At 36.0% G+C, this 18,754-nt stretch overlaps 2 protein-coding genes across 3 annotated transcripts in view; both read right to left on the bottom strand.

The window, feature by feature from the left end:
- Positions 1–1,333: 1,333 nt before the first annotated feature.
- On the bottom strand, positions 1,334–4,769 carry LOC132173289 (putative inactive poly [ADP-ribose] polymerase SRO5). The gene is made up of 5 exons (XM_059584741.2): positions 3,564–4,769; positions 3,117–3,358; positions 2,890–3,029; positions 2,674–2,769; positions 1,334–1,904 (listed from the first exon to the last, which is right to left on the bottom strand). Exons 1-5 carry the CDS (start codon positions 4,148–4,150, stop codon positions 1,875–1,877), a joined length of 1,095 nt encoding a protein of 364 aa, XP_059440724.1. The 5' UTR covers positions 4,151–4,769; the 3' UTR covers positions 1,334–1,874.
- A 4,289-nt stretch (positions 4,770–9,058) lies between these two features.
- Positions 9,059–18,754, bottom strand: part of ATM (Serine/Threonine-kinase ATM-like protein) — a 59,733-nt gene continuing 50,037 nt past the window's right edge. For both annotated transcript variants that reach the window (XM_059588569.2, XM_088514142.1), the window contains exons 61-79: positions 18,495–18,578; positions 18,102–18,182; positions 17,899–17,988; positions 17,761–17,823; positions 17,322–17,462; positions 17,158–17,214; positions 16,962–17,021; positions 15,843–15,937; positions 15,613–15,721; positions 14,761–14,850; positions 14,053–14,132; positions 13,885–13,963; positions 13,108–13,154; positions 12,918–13,017; positions 10,866–10,997; positions 10,613–10,747; positions 10,461–10,526; positions 9,839–9,982; positions 9,059–9,398 (exon numbers count right to left, since the gene is read on the bottom strand). In XM_059588569.2, coding sequence (XP_059444552.2) covers positions 9,321–9,398; positions 9,839–9,982; positions 10,461–10,526; positions 10,613–10,747; positions 10,866–10,997; positions 12,918–13,017; positions 13,108–13,154; positions 13,885–13,963; positions 14,053–14,132; positions 14,761–14,850; positions 15,613–15,721; positions 15,843–15,937; positions 16,962–17,021; positions 17,158–17,214; positions 17,322–17,462; positions 17,761–17,823; positions 17,899–17,988; positions 18,102–18,182; positions 18,495–18,578 — 1,731 coding nt within the window. In that variant the 3' untranslated portion in view covers positions 9,059–9,320. The remainder of the gene's footprint in view (positions 9,399–9,838; positions 9,983–10,460; positions 10,527–10,612; positions 10,748–10,865; positions 10,998–12,917; positions 13,018–13,107; positions 13,155–13,884; positions 13,964–14,052; positions 14,133–14,760; positions 14,851–15,612; positions 15,722–15,842; positions 15,938–16,961; positions 17,022–17,157; positions 17,215–17,321; positions 17,463–17,760; positions 17,824–17,898; positions 17,989–18,101; positions 18,183–18,494; positions 18,579–18,754) is intronic.

Raw genomic sequence — 18,754 nt, 5'->3', positions numbered from 1 at the left:
TAACTATTATGACTTGCACTAGTGAGTTGTTTGACTATGGTATTATGATGACCAAATTAAAGTAAAAATGGAACATAATATTAATCTTATCGAGTATAATAAACATTATTGTCGTATGGACCAAGTGAGAGCATCCAAGAATTTTATTGATCCACATAATATAGCATATATGTTTTTATTGGATGAGAACTGGAGTTATAATTAAGAGAAATGCTATTTTTACTTCTTCTGACCAATTACCGTCCAACTTCATCTATATATATATATATATTTTTTTTTTTCAAATCTACCATTAAGAATTTATATAGGTCCAACAGATTCAATGATGTATTTGAAAAAGAGCTGAATACGAAATGAACAAGAGTTAAAAGAATAGTAGGTCTCGTTAATAAATAAAGAAATAGATAAGGGAAATGATTCTTTTCCTTCCTATTCCCTACAAATTCAACGGTGGATTTGCAAGAGTTGGACATGAAGGATCAATAGCATCTCTCAATCAGTCTCAATCAGTCATGGTCTACTCTGTAAATTTACACAATTTTTGTGTCATGTAAAATTGAAGAGCAAGCGAAAGAAACCACTTTCTTATGTTATTAACATAATTTATGTGAAAATCATAATAATTTTGATATTGGGAGTTAATAATTTATGTAGATATATTTACAATTTCACAGCCAAACGCAAGCAGTTTCTTTGATCTCGGTGTTAAGTTGAGGGTTACCTGACTTAACCCCTCATGCAAAAGATGTGAGCTATGAATGGATCAGCACAAATGTGTTGATGCTGATTGAAGAGGCAGAGCATATGCCAACAAAGTGGAAGTGTGATCCAAGTAAGAAGGTGCCTCGAATTTCGGATAGAGCATCTCATACGCATCTTTTATGCAAATTTAAATTTACAATTGAATACACATGAATCTCACATATTTGATGGTAGATTCGCACATCTATGATAAGAAGATGAATAAAAAATGTGTAAGAGAATAAAAGCAAACATTTCTCATATATATATATATATATATATATATATATATATATATATATAATGAAGCAAAAATCCAATAGCAACTTGTCTTTACCTTATCCAGAACACATTTTGCTTGTTGTGTAGCTACTTTTAAGCAATCACTATAGCTTTTCTTTAATGTTCAGATTTCCAAATTCTCATAGGGTCCCCCCCGCTAAAAAAAAAAAAAAAAAAAAAAATTCCTTCTACATATGACGTTGCTGGATTCAAGCTCCCCCTCATATGGGTCAAAAGAACAACCCACTTGCAGCTCAGCCTAAAATGCTAATATGACATTAGCAAATATAAACACGAAGATGCCCGCCCCTAGAAAAATTGATTTTTGAGCTGTAAACGCATCTCATTTGTCAACAATCCAACCAGAAAATCACTCTCCATCAACAACATCCCGCAACCATGTGATGTGATTACAACAGAAAAAAAAAAAGAAAAAGGACTCCATTAGGTAGAACACCAACACTAACAGCTAAGATTTATACAACTAGTGAGAAATCTGAAGAATCTGCATCTTCCCAATCCTTCACCATCAGTTGCCTTAGAAACAGCTATACAATATGTCAAAACCATCTGCCTTCTCATTCCTGTTCTCGAGAGTAACCAGCTACTGCACTTACCTGTGTGAATTGCCTGCACTCTGTGTATAATCCGCTCCATTCCAAGCCACCTTTTAGTTAAGAGAAATGATAAAAGCCATTCTCCATTCCATCTTTCACCCATCTTTGCACATTGGATAAGTTGATCCACCATTAAATTTGTGGGACACACATGAGAGTCCCACAAGTCTAATAACGGATTTGTAAAAATGACGGATAGAAGATGGAATGGAGAATGATATGTAACATAACTCTTTATTTAAGGCCGGCTAGCGCCTTGGAATGCTGGAGAAACAACATGTTAAGTCTCAATCCAATAACATTTTCTTATGCAAGGCAAAAGAAAAAGAAAGAAAGAAAAGGAAATATAATCATGGAGTCTTATGAAGAAACCCTTAAACCCCAGTAATTCATGGAATCTTATAAAGATTTGAGTTAATTTTTTATAACAGAAGTAGGCATAAGATAGACGACTTCTACTAGACCATAGCCAGGAATAAAGGAGATGATATAAGCATAATCCTCCACCTTCATTATTCCCCAAGGATTTCATAACATGCACACATCCTCCACTAAAGGCCAGAACAATACTTCACACCATCAAATAATACGAGATTTTCTAATGCTTGTTTTCAACAAAGTAAGATTCTATATATGCCTCGAGATCAAGCTATACCATGCATCCACCATTTAAAATACAAGGTGAACAAGTTCCAGCTTCAAGCAGGATTCTTTCAGAAAGCATGTAATAATCTGATCCCTAACTTTCAGCTCCTTGTACGGCTTCAAAAGTGTACAACAAAAATAGTTCATACAGCAAATTGTTCGACAATAAAATTTTTAAGTCCAAAGAGACCTTGTCAGGAAAACTTCTTTGTAATTATCAATTATGTATGTTGAACAGGAATTACATCAGACAAATTAAAATCAACCATATAGCCATTTTGTTTGACATAATTGTCAAAAACAAAGAAGCAAAATTCCCAATATTATTCTCAAGAGTCGGGAATATTGACAAAGTCATCTATTAATTTCGTCACAGAAGAAGTAGTACCTTGGCTTTGAATTTCTTGATTACAGCAATCAAGAGCTTATCTCCTGCTATTTGTCTGAATCGTTGTATCATTTCATTTCGTGATATCTTCTTCGCCTGGAGACAAAGACCAGAAAAAAGTTAATGAGCATCTGAAATAAAAAGGATAATTCTGAAAGAATAAAAAAAAGACTTGTGGGTTTGTGGCCTTTGATAAATGCAACGCTAAGTACTTACTTTGTGAGATTCATGATACTTGTTAATCAGAGAGACGGCAGGTGGAGGCAAGAACTTCGAAAGCACAGAAATTAGAATTGAAAATGGCACCCATGGTGAAGTCGGAACACTCGATCGTTTTGGATTAATCCTTACAAACCCTACACAATTAAAGATACAGAATCAGTAAAACACCATGAGAAAAACAAAATCTACACATCACACACAAAAGAAGCCCAATTATTCACCTGCCAAGCATGGTGGAGCTCTGAAACTCACAACGAACTCGGGCAAAATATGAGTGTTCATGTGGGTACTCCACACAATGTATTTCCGAGGGGCCGAAAGATTGTCCACGCCGGAATCAAACTCTTCGGAACTCGGGTGACACTGCTCGGAACCGATCTGCACAAGCTCTGCCTTCCCCAATATAACACGACACAGCAGAAGATGTCGCAGACCATCCTTGTCAACAACCGAGTTGCACGCACTATAATAAACATAAAACACCGATGTAAATTTGTCAACAAAATCGTAACATTCTTTGTACAACTGAAAATTTATTATAAGCTTGGGCTTTTGCACAACTGATAATTTTTCACTTTTTATCAAACACATAACAATCTCACGAGTAAATCCCATTGGAACAGAAACATACTAAGAGAAAGAGAAATTGTAATAACCACTAAGCTTACCTTTCTAAAGGGGAATTATCCGGTGAAAGATAAACGCCACCGCCATACAACCCATTGTTCTGAGATAGCCCGCAGTGACCAAAACCATGTGAAACAATCTGAACTATCTCCTCCTTAGAAGCACCATACCAAGCATACTTGGCATTCGCATTGCCGCCGCACTTATTCTCCACCGCCTGCGCATAAACCCGAAACGAATTCAATCTCGCTTGTCCCATCACACCGCCAAAGCCGTTTTTATGAATGCCCACAACGCTTGCTTGCACGCCAAGCGAATCGAAACTCGACACGAATCTGCGATTGATAATTTCGTAAACTGTGTCCCCTTCAACAAGCCTGACCAACCCATCATCGAACAACTGAAATTGCTCGCAACTCGGACCAGAAACGCCGCTTTCGGAATCGGAAACCAACGGTTCTTGATCACAAACGGTCTCCGAGACCGACTCTTCGACGCCGGATCGCTCATCGAATAGTTTTTCAGATGAAGTGTTAGAAGATGAAGTCCCAAATCCATGTGGAAAACTATGACTGTTACGCATTTGAGTAGACGATGACCAACATTGATCTCCGTTACTATTCTCCATATCAGCGAACCGACAGGGAATTACAACCGCCAAAGAGAAAAGCTAATTAAGAGTGATTTACAATGTAACAGCCAAGAAAACGAGCATAAATCCAAAAGAAACAGAAAACCAAAAGATAAGAATCTGTAACAAAAGGAGAAAAAAAAAATCACTGAAGAAAATACAATTCCAAAATTAAGATCTCCATAGAAATGAACGGACAGAGTAGCAGAGCCTCTGGAGATTAGTTTGCCCAAAACCCAAAAAATCCTTAGATCGAATTGAACTCCAAAGAATCGAAAACAAGAGAAGATAAATCACAACATCTTCGCACCAAAACTAAACCCAGAAAAAACTAATAGAGATCAAATCGAACCCATACTCTGTTATCAAGGAAACACAAAAAAGGAAAAAACGTAAGCGCAAAGAAAGCTTCTAATTATGGAAGGGTTTGCATGTGATGATAGTTGCCCAAGAAGCACAACAAGAAGGAATCAATGCATTTTGTTGTGTGTAATTTGCGAGTATTTATTTGAATGCGAAAATGTTACGTGGGGGTTGGCGAACAGGGCGGTTACAGTCTACAGAGAAAGTTGATATAAAATACAACTAACGGAACCGCCTTTTGTTGGAACGGGCGATGGGCGGTGCGCTAATTGTTTTGCGTTTTTTGAGGGCCTGTTGTTTTTTAGACTGCTCTAGACAGCCGGTTACCCACCATAATAATAATACCCTGAATCCAGATTTTTGAACATATACTGAAGTTACTATAATACCCTTGCTAGTATCGCATGATTGGTTCATGGATAATGTATACAATTAAAGCCTGACACGCATTACAGATAGACATGAGAAGATATTGTAGAGGAGATTCTGTAGAGGGTTACGGTTGATATTATTATTGGTAATTACAACTTTTGGGTGTGTAGATAGACATGAGTTTTTGATTAGTAAAAGAAAAAAAAAAATCATATAGTATATGAACAGAGTTTTCATTTGAACTGGGTTGGAAAAATTTCTTTCAATCTAATTTATAAAAGTTACATGTGTCTCTTGAATATGTAAAAAATATATACCTTTTTAATAACAGGGATAGAATTGAAATAAATCTTATTAAAAAAAAACGATTCATATTTGTCTAGGTTGCAGCCAACCATAATTTTTATGTGGACAAGCGGTGCCTAAATAAGGTCAATAGAATTGAGTATGAGATATTTATTGTTAGGCCAAAATAGTAGATGAAAGTTTATAGGAATATATTGTTGGGTTAATTACCTTTTCCATATCTATCGGTGTAGTTCATGTGCAATGTGTAAATTGGTTATAGTGTAAGGGCGAAAAAGGTAATTAATCCTATATTCTTCATTATCCCAAAAAAGTATATATTCTTCCTAAACTTCTCTTACATTGATCATACATTTTTTTTTTTTTTTTAATGAAGACAAGATAAGAAGTATATTGAGGGGGGAGGGATGGAATTGTCGCAACTTTAGAAGCAAGAAGTACTACTCGCTCGGCTTTTGAAATTTGAGCAACATAATTGTGTTTAAGAATCCGTGGGTCAGTAATGGAGCTGGACTAAATAGTAAATACCCAATAGCAACACCAATGGGCTGGAATAAATACCCAATATTACTAGATTTACATCTGGACAAAAGAAAAATAAATAAGTTATAAAACTTATTAGATATAAATATTATTTGGAAAAAATATAAAAAAGCTCCCCAAACTAACAGTTATACTAAAGTGTAAAAAGGGTCCCATCTTTTTTTATATTCCTATAATACCCTTAATCTTTTAAAAACTAAAAAAAAAAAAAAAAACTAAACTATTTTTTAAACAAAAAATAATTTTTTTTTTAAAAAAAAACAAGGGGTAAATAAATACAAATATATATTTTTTGGAATGAATAAAAAATTAGTCACTATTGGTGGCTTAAATTACAAATAGCTTGTGTGGTATAAAAAATATGGATAAATGCAAAATCAAACCTTGTGATCGGCTCAATTTGCAGCCACTTATTTTGAGAAATTAATTTTTTTTAGTTATTTATTTTATATTTTAATTTTCAAAAGATTAGGGGTATTGTAGGAATATAAAAAAAGGTGAGACATTTTTGACACACTTTAATAATTTGATGGACTACTTTAATTAGTAGCTTTTAAACATTATAAAGCTATATCGCAAACGGCTGTTAATTTGAAAGACTTTTTTTATATCTTTCCCGTATTGTTTTGTTCTCGACTTTTTTACACAACAAATTGGCGTAAAAATAAAGCTTGGAACTGAAAACGTCAGATTTGATAAGCGTTTACAAGAAAGGATAAGAATAGTAAATATAACTAGTTTTTTTCTTTTTTTCCTAAATTCACCCGAAATGTGTGGGAGAATCCGTGGGTCAGCTGTAACGGTTGTTTTAGTGGTTCAGCGGCTGCTAGGTCAAAACCAGGAGGACTCAGTAGTCCTTTGCCTTGGAGAGAAAGGTATTGCGCATTTGTCAGTTAGTTAAAGTTGTTCTCTCAATTTTTTTTTTCTTGGGCAACAGGGTTGCCGCAACACACACAATCTTTCTTATTTGTCAAATTTTATTGATAGGGTTTCACTTGCAAGACAAAATAAACTTGTGTTAATGAAGCTTAATCGGCTGGGATTCCGCCTAATGAAACGGATGTCACTAGTTCAAATTCTTCTCTCCCTCTTGTGCAGATATGTCAAAAAAAAAAAAGACAAAATAAACTTGTACAGTATGTGTATGTAGCTTCTTATATTAAATAATAATAATAATAATAATAAAATTCTATGTTTATTTGGATGCATTTTGATCAAGAACATGTGTTTGGCAAATAGTTTTTTTCTCATTTCTCATTTAAAAAAAAAAAAAAAAAAAGTTAACTTCGGTGGGTTTGGCATTGCGATTTCATAGATAAAAAGTGTGGTTTTAAACCAAATCACAAAAAATACATTATTTGGAATTGCGTTTTAAGAAAATTATGCTTTGAAAATGTATAAAATATGTGTTTTCAAATTGCAGATAATGAGCTGTTTTTTTGAAAACACACAATTTTAAAGGTCAAACTACGATTTTATCAAACGCTTAATTGCGTTTTTAAAAATCACGTTATTAAATCTCACATTTTAAAATCACAAATTAAACCGACTTCATATTAACAAATAACTTTCTTTATTTTTTTCTCACAAAAAATTTAAAAACTCATTTCTATTCTATATCACGTCAATCAATTCCTTCGTCATTTTTCCTTTCAAAACTCTTTGTCAAAAACACCCAATGAGGTATGGTAGGGTAAATGAAGATACGTAAGAGAGAAAAAAGAATTTCTACATTTCATGAGTTTTTCTTGGTCCCTACGTTGAGGTATGAAAATTGATGCTTTTCATTTTACTGCCCAACGGAATCAATGAAATAGGCCATCATTTCTGTCGTAGTCAACTGTAGGCAGTGGGATCACGTATTATACGCATAACTTTCCACCTAGCAATCTTTCCGACTGATGAAATAAGCTGTTGATGTCTTGCAGTCCACGAATAATTGATTCGATTCATGGAATTTCGTATTATTACTTATGAGAAATATTTCTTCTGACATTGAATTGATTGGAGGCCATTGGTGGGACGGCCACACCAAGAACATGATACTATTTCATACTCCTATAATATCAAATCCTAAGGAAAGAAGATGAAATGGGAGAAAATCAGAATTGTTCTCATTAAATAGAAAGAGTTCCTGCTTACAATATATATACTCTGTTTCTATATGCGTAAAACACTAAAAACAGAGTATGAGAGAAGATGAGATTAGTTACAAAACTATTAATCAGTTCAACTAATTTAATCAACAAACTAACTAAACTAATTATAATTACAACACGTGTTAGTTTAGATATAATTAATCTGCTGTTATAAAATGTCAGTGTCATTTAAACATTTTAAATAATGCGACACCATATAAACATTAGATTTTCAAAATCTAATATTGACCAATAAATGATTCATCTCCAATCTCCATCTCCATTTCATACGGAAGAAAGAGAATCTTGTTCCATCACCCCATAGCTAGCTTGTTGCCCTCTGACTCAAGGGAACACAAATACCTTGACAATGATCTTTTAAAATCGAAGAGGGCATTAAAGATTGTATTCCCTTTTTGCAAAGCTTTTTTAATTGTTATACATATCTTTACTGTATAAAGTTTTCTTGTTAAGCTTTTGCCGTCCTTAAAAAACTAAAAGATTGGTGCCTTCGGTCTTAAGTGCCAAGTAAGGGAGACTATGGTGGCAAATCTAAGACAAATGTCAATACTTTTACCAAAAGAGATTCTCACTCAAACCAGCGGTTTGCTTAGTCTAACAGAAATTGCATTGTGCTATAGACTTGGGATTGGAGGATTTTTTTTTTATTTTTTGGCTTTTAATTTAAAGAAGTGTAATATATTTTTTAACAAACAAAACCCAATTCCGAATTGAGAAAAGTGATCCATCCAATTAGGGAAGCGTTTGGCATTGCAATTTCATAAAGAAGTGCAATTTTAAACCAAATAGCAAAAAATTGATTGTTTAGGATTGCAATTTTAAAACGCAGAAAATCTGCATTTTAAAATCGCTGGTAAGAATATACTTTTTAAAAAACTCACAATTTTAAAAGCCAAAACACAATTTTGCTAAATGCTTAGTTGTACTTTTAAAAATTATATTTTCAAATCGCACATTTTACAATCGCTATTTTTAAATCGCTCTTTTTGAAATCAAAAACCCAAACTAACCCTAAATTGCTCCACCATCTAACTTTAAAAGAGCATTTTCCTTCGGTCCTAGTAGGGTTAGTGAGGAGGCAGAGATCAGCTAACTCATTCAATTAACTCACTTTCTATGTGAATATTGAAGTAACTAGATAGAGCTGACGTGCTTGTCGAAGTGAATCCGACACTCGATCGGAATATTTAGGAAAAAACAATACGCTGATCAAAATTTTAATCTTACACGCTGCTTCCTGAACAGAAGCAAAGAAATACATCGGGAAAAAAGCACCCTGTACAGCATGAATTGTTCGCGTGTATCATTATACACACCAATTACAACCAATACGAAAAATCAGACTACAGAAGAAAAACACCTCAATATTCACAAAAATGGAAAGCCGCCTGTACAAGGTGATGAGCAGAAGAGGACAGATCTCATCACATCCAAGATGCCCATCCAGGAAACAAATGACACAAACGCTCAGAATCGATAGCATCTTGTATAAGTTGTTGAACCTATAAAGGAAAATTCAGATTAATTTTAAATCAGATATACCAGAACGTAATAAGATAAAGATTTCACCATGTTTGCCTGAATCCTGGTCACCCAGAAAAAAACAGAAAGAAGAAAAAACCAGAATAGCAAAATAGCAAAAGTTTCCTTGCCTGAATAGAGTGAATTGATTTTGCTACTACATAAACTTCCTAGTTTGGCTACAAGTTTTGCAGTGTCTTGGTTCAATAGGTTAGCAAGAATTTGCATTTGCTGCTGAAAATCTAAAATTTCATTGGATAATTTAACAGTTCAATTCAAAATTTCTTTTTCGTTTCTTTAATTAATTGTGTTTAGAAGCAAACCTAGCTTTTTATTATATGAACCATCCAGCAGGAAAACTGCTTTCACAAGCTGATTTGGATATGGTTACATGCATGTAGCAGTGACATTGGAGAATTACCTGCCCATGTACACTCCGCATTTCGCCTTCTTCATATCCATCTAGTTTTTGTTTGACACGCATCAAAGCACGTGCAGCATCCTTGTTCCCCTCATATTCGTCTTGTGTGCCTTCCAAGATTGTCTCCAGATCATCATCAGTTTCCTATCAAGGAGAAAAAAGCTATGCTGCATGAGCAATTGTGTATGCATGCTAGACACACGTTTTAAGGCAATTCATACGTATATAGCCAGAGTTATTCAAGAAAGGCTGCATATTTAACTCACAAACTATCAAGATCCATTATTTTGACAGCATTCCATACTGTTTGGCCCAGGCTTCCTCCCCTCCTTTACATGAATATTCCTTGCACTTTCATTGCCTTATTTATTTATTTATTTATTTTTGGGTTCAGAATGTCTAAGTTTCATTTGAGCAATTACGAGCTGTTTTTCCATTTCCATAGTTATGCAAAGCCTTTGCTTCTTTTTGTTCACCAATATTCCATTACCATAATTTTTATTATCAGTATTTTATTCACTTTCTTTAACAGAAATTCAAATGACTCCTTTCTTTTGAATTCAGAGGCAATGTGGTCCTAAACACAATACATATGCATATGATAAGAGAATGTCTGGAATACCTTTTGACGCTGCAAAGCCTTCAGAGGAGATAGTGCCCACTTATACAGGGGATCGTGGATAAAAACCTGCAGAAAATTTCCATCTGCTATCAAGGAAATAAGAGATTGCATGTGTTATTCATTATTAAGAGACACTGGGTAACTAATCATACTTCAACAATGGTCAGCAGCGCTGCTTTATTTGTCCGCATAACAGAAAGAGTTTCCTCACAACATCTTCTGAAAACCCCTTCCACTCCAGTGACACCCATACCATCAATTATGTCTCTTGTAAGCCTGAATGGAACCTGCCAAAGTTGATGTAATAAGAGATGAAAAATGAGGAGACATATTATGCAGTGGCTGACGTAAGCAAACAAAGGGAAAGGAAAAAAGTAATCTTCATAAGGATTGGGACAAACAAACCCGCTCTGGTGTCTTAAGCATCAATCCCTGTTCAAAGGCAACACCAAGATCTATGTGAACAACTTCGGCAGTGGCTTGATCAATTAAGATATTCATGGCATGTCGATCTCCAAGGCCAACAATGTAACCAACCTGTATATGAAGCAAATTAGTCACTATTTCATCCAGGTGCAAGATAAGATAAGTCACATTGCATATGTGAAATCAGGCTGAATTTATTAGGAAGAGATCTTTTCAGAGAGAGAGAGAGAGAGAGAGAGAGTTAAAAGTGGGATTTGGATTTAAACTTAGCACATTGGGGTTCGAGAGTTATATAGTGTATCAGAGAGAACAATATCCACATTGATTCGGTTACATGATTGGAGTGATCCATGCTGAAACTGTTTTGGCAACTCAAAGTTGGCACATATTAGCAGGCAATGTCATCAAAAAAGACAAGCAAGATGAGCTTTTAGGAAAATTCTTCTATTTTCCAGTTGCTTGTGCTACAAGCACCATCTGTATTCAATACAAAAAAAAAAAAAAAAAAAAGGGAAAGATGGTCTAACAGACTTCCAAGCTGTATATAACAATGCTTCACTAAGGCTCCGTTTGCTTCGACGTAAAATGGTTTCTTTCATAAAATATTTTCAAGAAATCCATTTTCCCTGAAAATATTTTCCGTCGAAAACATTTTACGGCGTTTACCTTGCATACGGAAAATAATTTTTTTTATTATCTTTTTTTTTTTTATATATATATTTTTTCCACTAAGGTCCCCACTAGGACTTGCACTAGACTTGACCGGGACCGGCCCGAAACTTGACTGGGACACGCTCGAGACCCACCCGGGACCTGACCAAGACCCTTCCGGGACTTGATCGGGACGCGCCCGGGACTTGACCAGGACCTGCCCGGGATTCTCCCGGGACTTGACCGGGACCTGCTTGAGACCTGACCGAGACCCGCTCGAGACTTGCCCGGGACCCCGGCGGGACCTAACCAGGACTTGCCTGGGACCCGCCCGAGACTTGACTGGGACTTGACTGGGACTTGCCCGGGACCCGCCCAAGACTTGACCGGGACTTGCTCGGTCCCGGGCAGGTACGGTCAAGTCCCGGGCGGGTCCCGGTCAAGTCCCGGTCAGGTCCCGGGCGGGTCCTGGTCAAGTCCCGGGAGGGTTCGGGTCAGGTCCAGGGCGGGTCCCGGTTAGGTCCCGGGTGGGTCCCGGGCAAGTCCCTCTGGGGTCTCGGTCAAGTCCTGGTCAAGTCCCGTGCGGGTCCCGGTCAGGTCCTAGTCAAGTCCCGAGCGGGTCCCGGTCAAGTCCCGGGAGGGTCCCGGGCGGGTCCCGGTTAGGTCCCGGGCAAGTCCAGGGCGGGTCCCGGGCAAGTCCCGGTTACGTCCCTGGCGGTTCCTGGGCAGGTCTCGGGCGGGTCCCGGTCAAGTCTCGGGTGGGTCCCGAGCAGGTCCCGGTCAAATCCTGGGCAAGTCCCTGGCGGGTCCCTGTCATGTCCCGGTTAGGTCCCGGGCAAGTTCCAGTTAGGTCCCGGGTAGGTCCCTCCGGGGTCCCCAGCAAGTCCCGGTCATGTCCCGGTCAAGTCCCGAGCAAGTCCCGGTTAGGTCCTGGGTAGGTCCCTCCGGGTACCCGGGCAAGTCCTGGGTGGGTCTGGGGCGATTCCCAGTCAATTCCCGATCAGGTCCCGATCAAGTCCTGGGTGGAGCCCGGACAAGTCCCGACGAGGTTCTATGCGGGTCTTGGCAAGATCCATAAATTTAAAAATAAGATGCTCATAGTCGGAAAATGGTTTACGGTTTTCAAAACCGTAAACTATTTTCCTAAAATTAAAGAAGAATTTTCGGTCAAAAGGAAAATATTTTCCGTTGACCACTATTTTACGTCAAAGTAAACACTGTAAAATACAGAAATCATTTTCTGGAAATCATTTTACGTCGAAGTAAACGGAGCCTAAATAATGGAGGGAAAAATTAAAATGTCCTAGAAGGAAACTATGATAATTCACAAATAATTAATAGACCAAGATCAACGTAACCACGAGGGTATATCACACTGACCATGGAACTAGCAGCCACACTCCGTGTGTAAGCAAGTCTCTTCTCAAACCAGTCAGATGGTTGTAAAAATCTCTCCAAGAAAAAGTAATGCATGACAGGCCTGCATTAGGTGTCACGGAAAAAGGTGGCTAAGTAGAGATCTAGAAAGAGGAAAAAAGAAAATGGTTTCTTCCATCAAGAGAGAGGCTACCTGAAGTTCTCACAAACATCCTGAAATGCTTTGCGCTTGTCTTTGTCCTATCAAAAAGATCAAATTAATCATATCGATATGTTTACTTAAAGTGAACAATAATTACCAATTAAAGTGAGGAGTGATTTCTGAGATATGGTATTATTTACTTTGGGAACAGAATAGTTCACTAAAAGTACGTAATGGTCATGAGAGCACCGTACTATATGCTTTTGCTGTAGGTTTTTTCTTTAATTATTACATTAATGGCATGGTTTGAAATGCATTCATCAAACTGTTGATTAGGAAACTTAATTCCTGAACCGATTTTATTCTTGTTTTTATTGTCAGATTTTATTTTCAATATTGTTGTAATCTGCATTATCGATATTACCATAGAAATTTGTATTAGGTTTTCTATGCTTAAATGCCGAATAGCTTAGAAACTGTATAACTATAGCCACCAATTATTCTCAATATTATTCAGTAGGTGCTCTTTAAACTTTAGTATGTTGGGACCCTAATCATTTGGTAGCTATGGAATACATGAGTGTTCTGACAATGATGACCTTCTATTGTTTTACAAAATTTACAAAAAACACCAAAAACATAAAAAATGATACAGTAAACCAACTATTATTTTTTTTGATAAATAAGCAAGAATATCATTGAAAAGCGCAGATGGGCACAACCCAAGTACACAGGAAGTCTACAAAGACACCCCTTTAAAGATAATTTCTGCTAGGCCAAACCAACTATTATTATTATGAAAAAGCTAAGAAACATAAATGCACTTACATTTGTCATGTGCTCTCGGCATTTGGGAAATGACCAGTCACCTATTCCATAGCGACCATGAGCACCTCCATTTCTTGTGCTGCAATTTGAAGACGATAATTATATCATCTAAGGATCTCATAATCCAGGGATAAACTAAAAGATTGCACCTGTTGGAATTTAACTGACCTCCCAATAAGATATTCCCCAAGAGGAAGGGTGCCATCAACCCATTCTAGAACACCAGCACTTGGAGTAAAAGGAACGACCTATTTCATATAGAAGATGCAATTTTTTAAACTTAATGAACACTATAATTGTTACAATGAACATTAAAATTTCTGTGCATATATCCATGTAACAATTCGGAGAATAAATAAGCAATAATTGTACTCTTTTGTTCACAATATCCCATATACCCCAGAATCAATAAACTTAATAAAGGATGAGGAATACCAGAGTGAAGTCCTTCTATCAAGTTTTTTAAAAGTCAGATAAGCATATTGAAGAAAGAATGTGAATGCAGTGGTAGAAGTAACTAGGGCAAATGAAACTGTAGATATATTATTTTCTATACTCGACTATATAAAAGAGTTCATTCAAAAGAAAGAAGGAAAGAGATAATCCAATTATCAACAATTAACAGTAAGTGATAGAAACCTAATGGTAAACATGGATTCTTTCTCAATGGAAATCCAAGGCAATTTTCTTTCATGGAAAAGTTTGAAGGGGATTGACTCGTCATTCACTAGAACTAGGGGATTGACCGTCATTCATCAGAACTAGGGGATTGACCGTCATTCACCAGAACTTTCATGCATAGGATAAATGTGTTGAATTCATCCTTCAAATTTGTTCTCAACAATCGCTTCTATTAAATTTGAAAGGAGAAGATACCTTGTATGTACGTACTCCTAATCTTCTTTTCCATGTATCCCGATGATTCCGCAAAAAGGTATTAACTAAACCAAAAAATTGTTCCATAACCTGTGAAAGATTCAGAAGACAAAACTATTGGTGCAAATTGAGACATAAAACACACATCTCATGATCCCAGTATACATGCTAAAATCCAGTATTTTTTTAAAAATGAAAATCACAAGCGTCTCCACAAGGGAAAGACAAGGCAATGTCTTGCAAAACTGAGGTAAAGACAGCACTATTACAAAAGAAAAGCTATTTAGTACTCTCATACAACTCATATACAACTATGATGATGTGGCAATGAAAAGCAGCCTTTGAATCAATGGAAGCTTATAACAAGAAAAAATCAATTGTTGATTTTTACTGTCAATATCACCATAGTTATATGGCAATAGTATGAGTCTACTAAATAACACTTCTCCTATTACAAAGTATGTGTTAACTTGTCATAACTATAGATAGAACCAATCCCCAAAGGAAAATAGCAGGTATGCTGATGTTATAAATGTGACTAGGGGTTCTCTTTGTACACTCCTTGTGTACTAGGGTTGTGCTCCTTAAAATGTGCCAAAATTCAGAAAATAAGAAAAGGAAGAAGAACTCAGCAGGTGTTTGACACAAACGTAATGCCAACTTTAACACACTGTTAGAAGTAGCAAGAGCTGCACATTCTGCAAAGCATGGTCGCTTGGAACTTTACGCTTTCCAATCAGATTGATTTGAGACTTTTACATAATGCTTCTCAAAATTTTAATGTTAGATGCTAAGACAAAAAAAAAAAAAAAAAAAAACACAAATTGGGAGAGAGAGAGTTGGAATTCTTACAGCATCTTGTCGCAGATCATCATTTCCAGATTTTGCTAGCTGTCGATATTTGCGACCATCAGAACCTACGCATTCAACCACTTTTGGAGCATTAATACCGTTCATTACCCTGCATGTCTCACCAATATAAACTAGATATTACCATCACATCAAGTAATTCTGTTAAAGGAAAAAAAAAAAAAAACGAGAGTAGTGAACTGATTAAATTGATTTATATGGCTACAACATACATAACAGAATCTGCTAGTCCTTTGAAGTATGGAAAAGAGCCTTCATGATACTGACAGCTACGATCAACTGGAAAGGTAGCTGTCACAACTGGTACCTGAAGATCCGACATAAATGCAATAGCTTTAAAGTTTTAGTACCTTAACTATGGGATAGAAAACGAGAAGTAATGCAAGATCAATTACACAATGTTGCATCAAAATACAGGACAAGAAGCAAAAAAAAAAAAAAAGGTGCTTCTTGACATACACAACACATCATCATGCATGAATCTCAAAAGAAGCACATAAACCAACGAACTCTTTGGCGAATTAGCATAATTTCGTAGAGCTTAAGGTTAACATTTTCCATTCTAAGTACAAAAAATGAATCATCTGCGAAAGGCGGAATTGACAAAGAAATTAAAGTAATGTTTGGTTTAATACTTTGGGAGTGCCGTTTAGGGCTGAGTGGGGCATTTTGTTTAACATAGAAGCGTTGCAACAAAATAAAACTGGTCCTTTTAAGTAACTTTGACCTGCATTTCATAGCAGTCATCTGACAATCATGTAATGATGCTATTGCTGAGAAATGTATGATCTGTAAAGGAAAGCCCTGGCATAAGATACATGAGAACAAATTGACAGAGTAGATACCAAAATATTTTAATGTACAGAGTGAGAAGGAAGATATGCATGCCCAGCCAACCAAATATCTGAATTCTGTTTCGTAATATCATTCAAGGAAAACTTTAGATGACTGTTTTGGTTAGCATCTTTACGATGTATATACAAATTAGCCCAAGGATATGTATGTGCCTGTACACGTGGCTGTGAGTATAGGAGGAGTGAGGGTTTGCAAAATGTCTTTTAGGTGCTTGTGTTACCTTTTGTACTTGATGAAATTATAAAACAGAAGGCCTAGAAACCAGACAGCAGGATAGTAGAATGGCTAAAATAGCACAGTTAGAGAAACAAATAACAGCATCTAGCTACCTACGTATCTACCAAGCTACCTTGTTTTTCTTTTTACACCTCTCCTTCACACTATCGTTCTCTCATTATGGAAACAGAGTCAGGTTCACAACCCTTCATCATATCTATACAAAAACACCAAACTACAGATGACAGTTTTACACTTACTAGTTCCAGCTGTCGGAGACTACGTATTTCTCTTGGTAGCGTCATCTTTTTATTGGTATCCTGTTGACACAATCTAGTTAGGTAGGCATCAATAAAACAGAGATTCAGCTTCCACGCTAGGAAACCACAAAAATTGAGTTTCTAGCTACCAAATTGGAAGAAAACAAATTCCGAATTCTAAATCTATTTGACTAACCTCTCTCCTTGTTTCTAGTTCTGCAAGTTTGATATAAATCTCCACCATTTGTTTCATCTATACACATATTGAGAAAGTTACATCATGGTTAGTTAATATAAGTTTCTACATACGAATGGAATCTTACAGAGATACATTTATAAAAGTCAAAATGAAGGAATTACTTGTCTTATAATAGCCCCATGATATGTTGATAATTCTTCTAATAGCTTTTCTGCGGCAATTTTTTTATCCAAATCCACGACAAATGAGTTTCTGCTTCGCTGTTTATCCTTGATACGATCACCATTTGCCAGAGCTAGAAGCTAGTGTTGACACAGAAAGATAAGTAAAACAATTAAAAATAGAAGTGCAAAAGGCCACATTTACAATACATCCAGTCAAACAAAGCATGGGCCAATATGATAAATTTTGATAAGTAATAATTTTTTTATAAGTAGGGTGAATATGATAAATATTTGGTGATGAGGTGAAGTAAGGTCCTAGTTTCAAGTTAACTTATCAGTTGCCATAGAGAAGTAAATCAGAAAGCAAATAGCACAGGAATGAAAACCGTATGCCATGCAATATACTTTAGATCAGTAAAAGTAGTAGAACTTATACCTGAAAGATTGTGTGGTATGGATGGTCAATGGCCATTTTCTTCACCAGAGAAACCAAAGCAAACTGTATAGAACAACAACCTGGTTAAAAACAAACCTCCATCTCATAAGACTAAAAATACCACCTCAGTTTTCAAACCTGAAAATTATAAGGCCCTGAATGGTCCTTTGAGCTACCCATTCTTGATGCAATTTGGTACACTAAAGGTATGAATTTGTAAGACTGAACCTACAAGCATATTAAATAATGCATTAGACAACCCAGAAGATAAATTATATATATATATATATATATATATATATATATAACAATTAATTAATAACTCTGCCTTTAATGCATACCTCATTAATTGTGCTAAGCATACTATTTACAACATTTTGTCTAGAAAAGAGAGTGAACCACAAGGAAACTAGTCGAAACACCTGAAACCACATATGTTAGATCCTCGAAGGAAGTTAAATTCACTAAAAAATAACAATGAAGATATTTTCAACAACAAGAAATATGAAGAGATCCACGCAGTAAATATAATAAATGGGAAAACATCCTACTAGCATTCGAGAGGTGAAAACTTCATTTCATTTAAAACTTATGCAGAGTAATTCAGATGCAGTGTCATATATTCTCATGTAACATGATTCCAAGCCTTTTAACGTTATACACTTCCCCAACCATATAATGCAGAACAGATATCAGTTTAATCAAGCAGAGGACTTTGACGAATAAGTGCATACCACTCTTACATCATATTTGTCGCCTATAACCAAACAACGTTTATATCCCTCCAATGCGAGGCTGAGAAAATTGTCTCTGTCATCCTGCACAGTGAAAGGGGACCAATAAAATAATTTGGATTGATTTACATCAAACAACAGATTGTAGGCTTAAATTCGTGTCTGTATGAATGTGCATCCATGTAGTAAAAATAAAAAATAGATTTTCAAGTATGATTCGCTAGCTACACCATCTAGTGGATTTAATACATAAACAACAT

This window comes from Corylus avellana, chromosome 3 (assembly GCF_965113065.1).
Source record: "Corylus avellana chromosome 3, dhCorAvel1.hap1.2, whole genome shotgun sequence".
NCBI lineage: Eukaryota > Viridiplantae > Streptophyta > Magnoliopsida > Fagales > Betulaceae > Corylus > Corylus avellana.
Note: the sequence above shows the minus strand (reverse complement) of the source record. Positions and strands in the feature narration are given on the sequence as shown.